The 15,078-nt window shown below is 37.5% G+C and overlaps 1 protein-coding gene across 6 annotated transcripts in view; it reads right to left on the bottom strand.

The window, feature by feature from the left end:
• Window positions 1-15,078, bottom strand: part of SLC35F1 (solute carrier family 35 member F1) — a 390,439-nt gene that overhangs the window by 67,075 nt on the left and 308,286 nt on the right. For all 6 annotated transcript variants that reach the window (XM_025422847.3, XM_025422848.3, XM_025422849.3 and 3 more), the window contains one exon: window positions 6,947-7,074. In XM_025422847.3, coding sequence (XP_025278632.1) covers window positions 6,947-7,074 — 128 coding nt within the window. The remainder of the gene's footprint in view (window positions 1-6,946; window positions 7,075-15,078) is intronic.

Genomic DNA, 15,078 nt, shown 5'->3' with positions numbered 1-15,078 from the left:
ATTTTCTAATAAAGGAAACAGTTGGATTTCTTCAATGTCTCTTCTCCATCATCTTTTTCCTTAATATGTTATCTCTTTTGCCATTGTTAACTTTCTTGAGCTTCCAACTATAAAGGCAAAGTTAAAAAAAAAAGTCCCCCCCAAAGATGTTCAACATTATTAGCCCCTAGGGATCTACAAATTAAAACCATAATGAAATATCACTATGTATGTTTTAGAATGGCTAAAATAAAAGATAATAACACCAAATACTGGTGAGGCTAGGGAACAACTGGGTCTCTCATTCATTGCTGCTCGGAATGTAAAATGGTATAGCTGTCCTGGAAAGCTGTTTGCCAGTTTGTAAAACCAAACAGGCACTTTCCATATGATCCAGCAATTGTACTTTTGAGCATTTATCCCAGAGAAATGAAATCTTATGTTAACACAAAAAACTTGCAAATGGATGTTCATAACACTTTTATCTGTAAAAGCCCAAGGTGGAAACGACCCAAATGTCTTTCCACAGGTGGATGGTTAAACATACTCCAGTACTTCTAGACCATGGACTATTAGACAGCAATACAAAGGAATAGAGTATTGATATATGTAACACCCTGGATGCACTTAAAGATGTTATGTTAAATAAATGAGGTAACACAGGGAGTTCTGCTGTGGGAATGGGGCAGTTCTGTATTCTGACTGTGGTAGCGTTTAGACAAATTTACATGTGAGATCAAATGATACAGAACTACACACCATGCACACTTGATGGAAGGAAAAGGGGTAGAAAACTGAAAAAGGTCTGTAGTCTAGTTAACAGTATTGTAATAATATCAATATCCTGGTTTTGGCATTACACTAAAGTCATATAAAATGTCACCATTGGGGAAATTTGCATAAATGGTGCAAACAACTCTCTATATTTTTGTAATTCTCTGTGAGTCTATAATCATTTCAAAAATATATATTTCCAAAAAAAAGAAAAGAAAGGAAAAAACATTTTTCCTCTTAAGTTTCATGTATCAGTTGTTTGTGATCTCTAACCCTAAATTTGGTGAATAGGCCAATAGGAAGAAAAAGCAAGGAGAGGCTCTTTCTGTCTTTTTGTTTTACATCTCTGTTTTTAAGAGAATCATGAAACACAAGTATTTGGTGCTGTCCAACAATTAGTGAAGATTGTCTTTGTGAATTGTCTGTTGACTTGTAGGGAATGTATACATTATCCAATTAGTGAAGAAGTGCTTTGAAAAAGGGTTACTGGGTTGCATCTTAACATTTCTTTCCTCAAACTTTCATGGCTCTCTTTTACTTATAAAATTAAGTCACACTCTTCATACTGACATTGAAAATCTCCTACAGTATGGCCCCAATTTAACTTTTCAGCTGCATCTTCCTCTATTGCTTTAAGAGAATCTATTGCTTCAATCTGTTCTCTACGCCAGAGCCCGAGTTTTCCTTAAAACTCAAATTTGGCTTCCCATGGCACTTAGCCTAAAGACTCAAACCTCTGATCTGGCCATTAAGACTCATAGTGTCTGGTCCCTGACTCCTTTTCCAGGTCATCTTGTACCACTCTTCTTTCTCTATGCCCAGCCAAATGACCTCTCCTTGTCATAGTCCTTCCCATGCAGGGCCTTAAGTACATTTGTCTTCTTTGCTTGAATCTCTTTCCACTCATCTTTAAGATTTCAGCTCCACTGTCAATTCTTTGGGAAAATCTTACCCAACCCCCTAGTTGAGGTCAAGTTGTTTTGAGAACTGATCTCACAGAACTGTGTTCCTTTTCTTTAGAACATCTATCCGTCATTATAACTATACTTCCATCCATTTGATTATTTGACTGAAAGCTCCATGAAAATATAGATAGTATCTATTTCTGCTTGCAACTTTGTTCACCACTTAATACAATGTCTTGAATGTAGATGTAGTCAGTAATCATTTTTTAAGTGACTGGATGAATCAAACTAGAATAATTGCTCTCCAGTCACATTCATTGGGTTTCCTGCCCCCATGCTTCTGTCATGCTCTTCCTTCCATGTGCAAAGCTATACCCCACATTTTATCCTCTCTATGTCTTATCCAATATTATAGACTCATATGAATGGATACCTTCTTGCCTTTGGAAATAAACATTGTCTCTGCCTCTGGAAACTGTAGCACTTAGGCATCTGTTTTCTTGCCATACTTGGTGTTGCTATCAATAGACCTTGCTTCTTGCTCTTTATCAATTCCTATGTTTCTGGAGGGCAAGGCTTATTCATTTCACTTTAAATCACCTGCAATAACTAGCTCATTTCTCAGATGCTTAATTAATATATTTTCCTTATTGATTAATATGAGTAAAAGTTAATGGCAGAGCCTATATTAGAAGCTGAATTGATTTTTATAGAAATAAAGGGAATTTATATAGAAATAAAGGGAACTTGTTAGCTCCACTGATTTGCAATGAGTAAACAAAATTAAATTACTAAACAGCAGCACATACATGGTTCCCAGAGCAAACGCCTTCTGTTCTGACCAATTATTATTATTTAATAGGTTTATTTGTTGTAGGTGGCAAAGTAATTCTAGAAATGTTAGAATCAGTTTTTTTCTTCCAATGGATAGTCTTTCCTCCTTTATCGAATATTAGTTGACCATAAAGTTCAGGGTCCACTTCTGGGTTCTCTATTCTGTTCCATTGATCTATGTGTCTGCTTTTGTGCCAGTACCACACTGTCTTGATGACCACAGCTTTGTAGTACAACCTGAAATCTGGCATTGTGATGCCCCCAGATATGGTTTTCTTTTTTAAAATTCCCCTGGCTATTCGGGGTCTTTTCTGATTCCACACAAATCTTAAAATAATTTGTTCCAACTCTGAAGAAAGTCCATGGTATTTTGATAGGGATTGCATTAAACGTGTATATTGCCCTGGGTAACATTGACATTTTCACAATATTAATTCTGCCAATCCAGGAGCATGGAATATTTTTCCATCTCTTTGTATCTTCCTCAATTTCTTTCAGAAGTGTTCTATAGTTTTTAGGGTATAGATCCTTTACCTCTTTGGTTAGGTTTATTCCTAGGTATCTTATGCTTTTGGGTGCAATTGTAAATGGGATTGACTCCTTAATTTCTCTTTCTTCAGTCTCATTGTTAGTGTATAGAAATGCCATTGATTTCTGGGCATTGATTTTGTATCCTGCCACGCTACCAAACTGCTGTATGAGTTCTAGCAATCTTGGGGTGGAGGCTTTTGGGTTTTCTATGTAGAGTATTATGTCATCGGTGAAGAGGGAGAGTTTGACTTCTTCTTTGCCAATTTGAATGCCCCTCAGTCTCTTCAATAAATGGTGCTGGGAAAATTGTACATCCACATGCAGAAGAATGAAACTAGACCACTCTCTTTCACCATACACAATGATAAACTCAAAATGGATGAAAGATCTAAATGTGAGACAAGATTCCATCAAAATCCTAGAGGAGAACACAGGCAACACCCTTTTTGAACTTGGCCACAGTAACTTCTTGCAAGATACATCCACAAAGGCAAAAGAAACAAAAGCAAAAATGAACTACTGGGACTTCATCAAGATAAGAAGCTTTTGCACAGCAAAGGATACAGTCAACAAAACTAAAAGACAACCTACAGAATGGGAGAAGATATTTGCAAATAACGTATCAGATAAAGGGCTAGTTTCCAAGATCTATAAAGAACTTCTTAAACTCAACACCAAAGAAACAAACAATCCAATCATGAAATGGGCAAAAGACATGAAGAGAAATCTCACAGAGGAAGACATAGACATGGCCAACATGCACATGAGAAAATGCTCTGCATCACTTGCCATCAGGGAAATACAAATCAAAACCACAATGAGATACCACCTCACACCAGTGAGAATGGGGAAAATTAACAAGGCAGGAAACCACAAATGTTGGAGAGGATGCGGAGAAAAGGGAACCCTCTTACACTTGGTGGGAATGTGAACTGGTGCAGCCACTCTGGAAAACTGTGTGGAGGTTCCTCAAAGAGTTAAAAATAGACCTGCCCTATGACCCAGGAATTGCACTGTTGGGGATTTACCCCAAAGATTCAGATGCAATGAAACGCCAGGACACCTGCACCCCGATGTTTCTAGCAGCAATGTCCACAATAGCCAAACTGTGGAAGGAGCCTTGGTGTCCATCGAAACATGAATGGATAAAGAAGATGTGGTTTATGTATACAATGGGATATTCCTCAGTCATTAGAAATGACAAATACCCACCATTTGCTTCAACGTGGATGGAACTGGAGGGTATTATGCTGAGTGAAGTGAGTCAATCGGAGAAGGACAAACATTATATGTTCTCATTCATTTGGGGAATATAAATAATAGTGAAAGGGAATATAAGGGAAGGGAGAAGAAATGTGTGGGAAATATCAGAAAGGGAGACAGAACATAAAGACTTCTAACTCTGGGAAACGAACTAGGGGTGGTGGAAGGGGAGGAGGGCGGGGGGTGGGGATGAGTGGGTGACACGCACTGAGGGGGACACTTGATGGGATGAGCACTGGGTGTTATTCTGTATGTTGGTAAATTGAACACCAATAAAAAATTAATTTATTTAAAAAAAAAGAAATCCTAAGGTGGCACAAAAAGAAAAAAAAAAAAGAATCTTTTTTTTTTTTTTATTTTACTTTCCACTATTTCTTGCTCAGTAAATTACAATGAAGACCAACTGGTATCTCAGTAGAATTATTATTTTCCTTTCTCACCATAGAATTAAAATAAACCTTTTCATAAAATGGAACATTAAATTAGGCATTGAACAGCTAATTTGAGAGAAGTAGCAAGATGGATTAGGATGGTGGTGTATGCCATGGGTTGAGCCAGTCATACCAGGGGACTAGCCTTAAGAATTAATTGCTACTGTTCAGAAAAAATTGAAAAAAATTTTTGGAAAAAGCTTCATAGAACCTAAGAAACCAATAATTGGTTGTGACTTGTCAATGCTTATAAGAAAAAAAACCAAAAACAAAAGACAAAAGTATTTTCAAAGAAGGAAGTCTCTTCCTCACTCTCCCCTACACTCATTCATAGTTTTTAGCTCCGGGCTAATGGGCTCAGTTCTGCCACAAAGCTAATATTTGTCTCTTCCTTCTCCTACCATATCTGTGTAGACATCCTGGAGGCCTCTACATTTAGGTAAAGAACTGCTGGGAATTTCTGTCCCCCAAATAGTGGAAATCAATGCAATTGCATTAACTTCTTTAAACATTTATTGAGTACTTGGCATGTGCTAAGTTTTCTACTAGGCACAAGAGATGCAAAGGTGAACAAGAAATCACCCTTGCTGTGAAAGTACTCACAGTAGGGTGGAGTAGGTGGGCATATTCAAACATCATTCTTAGGTAATACAGACTGTGTAGACAGAGCTAACAAAGTGCCATGGGAGCACAGAAGAGAGAGATATGTTTTGTCATGGGGCTCATTGCAGTGAGGGAGAGTGAAGCTGAGTGTGGAGGTGCTGCAGCAGATTTCCCAGTATCCATTCACCTCTCCTCTCTGCAGCAGGTGACAGGTATATGATTAGTGGGGTTGATCTCATCCTGACTCCATGAGTGAGTGCTGACTGGTGAGCCAGTGATCCTCAAGCAAGGATGGGACCTTCCTGCCAGAGGGCATTTGGTTGTTACAAGGCTGAAAAAGATGTTGTTGGCATTAAGTGGACAAGGGCTAGGAATATTAAATGACCAATAGAGTAGGAAAGGGACCTAAATCATGAAAAATTGTCTCACCTCAGATGCCAATAGTATTCCTATTGAAAAACCTAAGTCCAAATCAATCAGAAATCTCATCCTGTATTGGGTTGAGGACTCCAATTTATTTTTATTTTTATTTTTATTATTTTTTTTGAGGAGTTCAATTTTTATGCCAATTAGCTCACAATCTTCCCATACTGTCATTGTGGTCCAATCAGAATGGAGCTCTGGACTTTTCTTCAGTGGGTATAGACAAGCATCTTTGCTATCTCTCACTGGGCATGTAAGAAGCCTGTAGCCCCATCTAATTCCAGCTTAGACAGCTTCCCAATTCAATCTATATAACCTAAATATGTTTAGGTGATTGGTTTGCCTGTTTGATTCTTCATTTTTGTTATTGTTGTTTCTTAGCAAATTATTAGAATGTCAGGAATGTTGTTGTGGTATCAAGTCTAAGTAAGACATAATATACACGAATAATATTTTGTCTTCATCCCAGAGCATTGGGTATAAAATTCACAATATTGCCATAAAAGGAGAAATGGAAGTGAAACAAAAATGGTCAAGCTTATTATTTATGGTGTAATGAAGAATGTAAATGGCGTCTGGTGAAAATCGTGAAAATCTAAATTTAAACTTGTGTAATTGTGTGTGTGTGTACAGGCATGTGCATAAAAGAAAATGAGAGGGAGGAAGGGAGGACAGTGGATGTCTTCATAAATAACACTATTTAGGAATTTATATCTTGTTCTTTTAGGAAAAATTCTGTCCCTTCAGGCTGCAAAATCTCCTCATTAAAGAAAGCTTAAAGAAAAGATTATTATTAAGCACCTTGATTACTTAGTCAAAGTCCATTAACATGTTCTAAAATGTTATAAGTTGTGTTTAAAATAGCTGTTTTTATGCTTATTAATAACTCTCCTACTGACGACATATGATTGGTTGATAGTTTCCATAGCTAGAAAATATTTTCCTACATTGTCAATAGTTACAGTCTATTATGAACAAAGAGGAGAAAGACATCCAAATACATTTGAATTAAGAAAAATTAATAAGACAGAGAAATAAAGCTTTATTTTTTATTTTTATTTTTTTAAGCTTTAGTTTTTATACACTCAATTTCCCTCTTGTTGTAAAACCTATAGAATATTTAGATTCCCAGGTGACTAAACTGAAAGTAATCTATATCTGGAAACTAAGGAGGTTGAGAAGGATAAAAAAAACCACTAGTACCTGGATACTGGTCAGAGTCGTATACTGGTAGGCCTTGACCACCAGGTAATTTGCTTCCAGGTCAATGAGTCCCAGGATCATATACTTCCACCATCTTCGTCGTAAAATTGCCAGGAGGTTTTCTTCTCCTACGTTATGAAAGCGAGAAGTGGGTTAGGTACTGAATACATAATAAACTATATATTTAAAAGGATTCTAAAATATTGTTGTACTATATATTTTTTACTGTTCCTTAACAAATGTTTAATTAAACAAATGAATTGTGTCAAAGATTGACATGCTTTTACTTAGCTAATAGTCTTTATTGTAGATTTTGGCCTTTCAAGTTGGTTTCTATGCCAGAGTAAGACTGAGCAGGTTTTTAGTTCACCATGAAAGGCATTTTCTCATTAACATGTGACGAAAAAAAATTATGCATGTAAAAATAAAAAGAAAGATATGACAGAAAGACTGAATAAACACACATAAAGTCCAAATTATTCTAAACTTAAGAGTTGTGGTAAAATAGAAAGAAATGTAATGAGGGTAGTCCAATGGGCAAAAGCCTATGCTTGACAGCAGATCTGCAGTGAGACTCCAAGATGCCATCCTGAGCCCTTGCTCAATCTTGAACGTTACAACACTTTAAACATTCTACTCTGGTGGTGTGTGGGTGACGGGAAAAGAAAGGAAGTAGGGGGTTAGTCTCAGATGGACAAGAACCATAGGACCATGGTCTCAATATTGCCCCACACCATCATCTTCACCATCTTGCCTCTTAAGCTTATATAGCATCAGAACCGATTTTGAATCCCTTTTTTTTATCCATATCTTTACATATTTTAAGCTTGAAATAAATCTCATTTCTCAACGGGAATTCATGATTGTTAATAATAATAGCTCTTCGGAGCCAACCTGTGCGGTGTTTATAGAGGATCCAGAATATGCAGAAACCCTGAAAGAAGGGTGACTGTATTCATTATGTACTGCTGCATGACAAATTATCCTAAAACACTGCTGCTTAAAACAACAAATGTTTATTATCTCATAGTTTTGTGGGTCAAGGATCTAGACACAGCTTAAGTGAAACAGGTTCTGTTTCAAGGTCTCTCAAGAAGTTGCAGCTAAATTGTCAGCCATGGATGTGGTCACATCTGAAGTATTGACCAGGGTGGGATCTGCTTCTAAGCTCACTCAGCATGGCTATTGGCAGGTCCCAGTTCTCACCAGAGAGGCCTGCCTGAAAACATGGATGTTGGTTTCAGCCAGAATAAGCAATGAGAGAGAAAGAGGAAGATGATAGATAGATAGATAGATAGATAGATAGATAGATAGATGATAGATAGATAGATAGATAGATAGATATAATAGACGGAGATGGAAACTATAACCTCTTTTATAACCTATTATCAGAAATGGGAACTCTCCCTTATTCTCTTCTTTAGAAGAGGGTTAATAAATTCAACCCACATTCAAGGGAAAGAATTTTGTAAGGATGTGAATACCAGGAGGCAGAGATAACTGGAGCCCATCTTGGAAGTTGGCTACCCAGTGACACACACCATTAGTACTATGGCTGTGCTTAAGCTGGTCTGCAAGAACCTTAACAGATTCCACATCCTCACCTGTCTCTGAGGCATTCTCAGAACTTTGGACTCCTAATTTCTACCCCTGGCCTTACTCCAGTGGCCATGACAGGAGGTGAAGGCTTTGTCAACCTTATGGAGACTTATAAAGCAAAGCTTTCCAGCTGCAACAAGAAGGGAGAGGTCTCGGGACCTTCTGTAGCTAATCCAGTTTTCAAGCTTCTTTTGGATGCCACACTTTTCATATCCTTTGCTCCACGTACACTAAAAATCTCTCTGACTCAGTGAATTGCTAATTCCTGTTCATCCTTCAAAATTTAGCTATTCTCTGTCATTTTGTCTGATGCCATTGCCCCTGGGCAATGTTTATCCAGCTCTGTATTGTCCTTTCATATGAACGTGATTACTTAGCAATTGTCTCTTCACTAAACTGGGAGTTTGGGGATGATAAGACATCAATGTCTTACTCATACATGTATCCATAGTTCTTAGTATACTGACATATAGTAAGGATTAGCTAAGTGTCTTGGAATGAGTAAATAATTGAACTGAAAAAAACATGAAGAGCTAGTTCTCTGAATATGTCAAGAGTCAGCTCTAGAATATGAGTCACACTTCTCAGTGTTTTGCACTGAGATTCATAGCTGGTGGATGTGATCCCTAAGGTTATTTCTTTACAGCCAGCTCATTTTGGCAATGCCCCTGCACAGCATTTCTGCCTTTCTTACTTGCCTTTGCATCTGATCAATCAACAGACCTTTCATTATTTATCTTGTAAATTAGTTATTTGTAACCTGATTGAATAGTCATGTCTTCTTGAGAGATTTTTAAAAATCTCAATGTCTGGGAACAGCCGCCCAAAATTCTGATGTGATTGGCTTTGGGTGGAGTCTGGGCATTGGGTTGAGGATCAAATCTTTGACTTTCAAATGACTGATGTCCAATGGTTATCCTCAGGATGACCTGAAGTAGGAATTCCAAAGAGATATAACCACAGAGTACTGAAGGCTCTTCATACAAAAGAAACATCTGCACATCTGTCCTGAAGTATGCTTTCCCTTGTCTTGTACCTGGGTTTTTTCTTGTGCTGATTCCTCTACTTAGACTATTCTTCCTTCAGTCTCTAAATGAAGAATCAGCATAGACAGTACCACCAGGAAGTCTTCCTAGGCCTGGGTTTCCCTGTAATGTGTTTCTTTAACACCCTTTGCCTATCCCACATATACTACTTATCTCACTATATTATAATTACCTGTTCTCTTGACTCTATTACTCATTAGATTATTAACAATTTGAAGAGAGTGGCATTGCTTTGGTGATCACTTTATCTCTAAGATCTAACAGTAAATGGTGAGTGGTCAATAAATAATATGAAATGTATGAATAAATTTCATGTTTAATAATCTCAGCAATGCTAAGTAGATTGAAATTGAGGCACTTAAAATATATCTACTATAAACATTCATGTTTCAGACAATGAAAATTGTTTTCTAGTTAGAATGTAGGCAGCATCTGACACAATTAATTTGGTGACCATTTTACACATGACATACTATACATAGGACATAAAAAGGTCGATGGCATATTTAAACTGCAAAGCTGCAATTCTATAGTTACAGGTCATTGTCCCAGTTAATTTACACGATGAACAGAGAATTGCCAAACTCAGAGGGTACCAGCCACATCTCAATGATGTAAGACTGAAAATCTGGGTCATGGTCCTGTGTTTGTTCTACCAATCAATAACATATTCAAAGTGTAATTCATTACACAGATTTAAAGGAATGATTAGTTGCCTTGCAGTTCTGCTGAAGAAGTCTGCAAAGCAAAACACCCTAAATAAATGTTCCATGTTGTTCCATATTGTTTCATCGGAAGCACCAGAAAACATACGACATTCTTGCATAGCAGAATTATCCAGGATAGCAAGAGAGCACTTTTGTATTTTCAGCTAAGCAAAAAATCCAGCCCTTAAAAGGACTGCTTAGGGATTTATCTACATGACTCTCATTAACACTGATGTACAATAGGCCATTAAAATTCTTTCTAGAATAATGAAAATGCATTCTTTACAGCCTTTGTGCCAAACTGCTCCCTAAATCTCATAAAATAGGGCCATCCATAAGAAACACCAGCACAATTGGTGGTATGTTAATGTTTTGAAATTCTTTTTTTTTTTTTTTTAATTAACTAGAAGGAATAATAAAATCCATGGGAAGAAACTTTAGAATTACAGTTTCCCATTTAAATGCATTCTGTTAATTATTTTTATTATCCATATGTTCAAATATAAATAAAAATTTTAGAGAATAATAAGGTAACCTCCAGCCTGATTTAATAAATGTCAACATTTTGCCACATTTTGCTTCAGAAATTTGGGGTTTTCTTTTTTTGAGGAAGAAAATGTTACAGACAAAAACCAAAGCTCCTTTTCTGCTCTTGCCTGATTCCATTCCTTTTCCTCCTTCCTCAAATTGCTGTCTTGATATTGTGGATTCTTCATGCTTGTGTTTTTATTATACATTTTCTACATATATTTGTATTTGTATCTGAAATAGTATATAACTTCCTTTGGTGTGTTTTTAGACTTTGAATGAAAGTTTACTGTATATACTGTAGATGTCCCTCTGGATTTTTTTTTTTTTTTAATGCTTAACATTGTCTTAGAAATGCATCCCTATTGTTTCAAGTAAAGCTAACCCATTTATTTTAAACATTGCATATTATCATATTTATGATTATGCCACAATTCATCCAGTCTCGCACTAACAGACATCTAAGTTGTTTTCAATTTTTCTCTGTTAGGAACAGTGCAGCAAAGAAAGTTACCTTAGTTTGAAGCAACAGCATTCCAGTGACAATAACCACATCAACAATTAAGAATAGGGAAAGAAATTACTGACAGTCTTGATCATGTCATTTATATATAATTTTACTAAGCACCGACAGCATGATCAATCAAAAGTGTTTTCGAATTTTTGTAACAAGTAACTTCTATGATACTTTGTATCAGGCCATATCTGCATGCTTTACAAATACTAACTTACCTAATCCCCATAATAATCGGATATAGTAGACATTGCCATTAACCCTATCTGCAGAAGACAAGACCAAGGCATGGAGGAGTTGAGGAACTTGCCCCAAAGGTCACACAGTTAAGGCAGGATCTGGACTCATGACAATTGGGCACTAGGCTTCATACTCATAAGTACTGTATAATCTTGCCTCCCTGGTTTGTAAATGTGGCATTGTCCTCAGGAGTCACACATTTATTAATAAAGGCCCTCTCATGACCTACCTGTCCAGACACCTGCTGGATGCCCCTCTGCTAACTCCACGGGGGGCCCATCACATTGAAGCCCATGTGTGTGGCACCCCCCCTGGAGTTGCCAGTGCCCAATGATGTAGCTCCTGAAGCACCTTAGGGATCAAGATGTGTACCATCACCATCAAATCAGTATCAAGGATTTGGTGTCTCCCTGCCTAATCTTAGTCCATGACAGAATTTCCCTTGTGAAATTTTACATTGTGAAATGTAAAATAAGCTTTAAAATCAATTCTATGGCTTAAAAAAACTCTAATGACAAGAATTACCGTTTTATGTTGTACTGCTTACTAAAGCTGCAGGCATGGGAACAATGGTCACACATGGGGTGGGGGGAAGGTGGTGGTGATGAATACGTGCTGAATGAAGGAGGAGAAAACTTGCATAAAAACTGAAACATGGTTCATATTCATGGCAGTGCCTGGAAGACTGAAGATCTTTGATCCACAGTGTTCTTGTTCACCCACCCCCAGTGGTCATCTGAGTAAAGAATAATAGTACTGTAAGACCACACGGGAGGTAAATTCAGCTCCAGGAACAAGAAGCAGCATTATTCTTGGGACATTTTCATTAAGGGCTCTCATGGGTGGTGTGATCCTTCATGGTGTTCTTAGGCAAGAACAGAACCCAGTACGCTTTGCGCAGAGAGTCTGCAGCAAGCGCAAAGCCCCTACACAGGAGGGGAGACCCTTATCCTTGAACGGATACCCCCTTGTCTCACAATTTGGAGCCATAAAACTGTCTTTCTTTACCAGAGCTCTAAAGGGAAGTGTTTTAAGTATTAATCAGTGAAACCAGAAAAAACAAATGACTGTTAATCACTCACCTTTAAAAGCTAAAATTTAGTATTAGGATGTAGAGCTTAAAGCAATTCTCTTTAGTGAGAAAAGTGAGCAAAATAAATGCACTAATAAGGAAATGAAAATATAAATTGTTCACAGAAAGGATTGCAACCAGTTTCACTTGATAATATGAACCCAATATACAAAACACAAAAAAGATAGATAATAAGATCCCATTTTGTTTGTATGCTTTTAGTCATTTTTGCTATTACAAACAGTGAGATTAGAAAGAGCACAAAAGACAATGTTTTGTCTCGGTAGCAAGCAGACTTGGGTTTGAGCACAGACAGCTTTCTGCTATGTGGTACTAGGTAACTTGGTAAATGGCTCTAAACTGCAATCCCTCTACTACAAAATAGGGGTTATAACAACAATCTCATGGGGTATTATAGATTAAAGGTAGCATGAGTAACGTATATAAGCGAGTATCTAATATAAGGTACGTGCACCAAACATGACAGCTATTGACAGGGTTCGGAAAGCCTTGTAATCCTTCTAGCCATCCACAACGTGCTAGCTCACTATGTGGGGTAGATGCTGCATAGAAGAAGCCCAGGAAAGTGAACCCTCATCATTATTCATTAGGGCGCTGGCCACACATCCCTCTCTGTCTCTTCCCCTGGATCACACTGGAGCCAGCATATGATGTAGGACATTTGTCCAAACTACAGGCAGGCTGAGGGTCTTGTCTTTGACACCTCTAGCCTGGAACAAACCCGTGTCTTGATCCTTTGGATCACATCACTTGACTGGAGAGTGGAGGCTCTGAGACTGCACCAGTTCTCTACCACGGCATCCCTGTCCCCCTCAGCCCCTCTCTTGTTTACATATCCTCACCTGTGCCTCACACAGTGAGTTAGACAAGTTAGTCAGTGTATGAATAACACCTTTAAAATCTGCTCAGTCATCTGGCTGTTTTCCAGAAATGTCTAATAAAATTTTGGAAAAATATCGAAAAGCAGCTAAAAATGAATAATAATCACATCAGGTTCTGGTAGCTGTTACTTTCAGATGAAAATGAGAAGAAAAAAAAAAAAAAGCCTAGATGTGTGGAATTGATTACACACAGGATAGGCTTATTAACAAGAAATTCATTTTATTTCTTTCAAAGTTATGTTTTTGGCATTGATAATTAAAATACAACATTCTAGCTCTAATTATGAGCTCAATCTATTACCTCTTCTGAGATAAAAATGTTTACACACTGTAATATGAAAATAAAAGTCTCAGTGTATGTTACTATTTTTAACATGTACCAAATGATTTAAATCTTAGAAAACTTATCTTTCTGGTTTTTTTTTTTTTCAGCTGTCATCTTGTTTTTTTAAGATTTTATTTATTTATTTTAAAGATTTTATTTACTTATCCATGAAAGACAGAGAGAGAGAGAAAGAGAGAGAGAGACAGGCAGAGGAGTCTGATGCAGGACTCGATCCCAGGACCCCAGGTTCATGACCTGAACCAGAGGCAGACACTTAACCACCTGAGCCACCCAGGCAACCCAACTGTCATCTTTTATGAAGCTAAGATATATGATTTTATGTGGCACATTTATACCAAAATATCCAAATTTCCAAAATATCCAAACTTCCTGTTGTCTTGATGTGTCTCAGAAAACACAATTCTTACCATTTTCTTCTTCATAGCAATATAAAAATTGGTGGCATATTTGCCTAACTTTTATCATACAGATAGTTAAAACACATAGGCAGATAAACAAAGAACTCTATAGGATATCTAAAAACCCATATACAAAAACTCCGTACCAACTATTAAATTCTGTCAACCAATACCTGTGTGTTATGGGTTGCTTTACCTCTTAGAAAATAGTGCATGAGATCTGAGCACCTCCCCTAGACAAATCCCATCCAGAACGTAAAGTATCCTTTAAAACATGTATACAGTTCAGCATGCATTTTACATTCTTGGACAGAGTACTGTATGCAAGAATAAATGCACTTGAATGGCTAAACAGTCATTATGAATAACTGAAAGGAGACTCTGAAAACCTTACAAATGGGAAGTTGCTGCATGGCCACACACAAAAATGTAACCCATTAAAACCAAGCCCATCTTTCTCCCCTAACCTCCTGTCTAGTTTATACCTTGTATGGAGTATGTACCCCTTGGGGACCAGTTTAACTTTGTGTATCTTTTGCAGTTACCCATGTGTGCAGGTTCTTGCTCTGAAAAGTCTCACCAACAATTCTTCCCTTTTGACTTAGGTAGTGAGTCTATGAGGCTGGGCCTTTCCCTTGGGGCTGCTGGGCTATTCAGTTCCAGGAGGCAGACTTCTCAGAGAACTCAACAAGAATGGTGGCCTTTGAAGTCGTGTATATGGCAGTCACACCTTCCCTTCGGAGGGCAACGTAGGGAGAGCACTGGAGCCTTTCAGCAGTG

This window comes from Canis lupus, chromosome 1 (genome assembly GCF_003254725.2).
Source record: "Canis lupus dingo isolate Sandy chromosome 1, ASM325472v2, whole genome shotgun sequence".
Taxonomy (NCBI): domain Eukaryota; kingdom Metazoa; phylum Chordata; class Mammalia; order Carnivora; family Canidae; genus Canis; species Canis lupus.
Note: the sequence above shows the minus strand (reverse complement) of the source record. Positions and strands in the feature narration are given on the sequence as shown.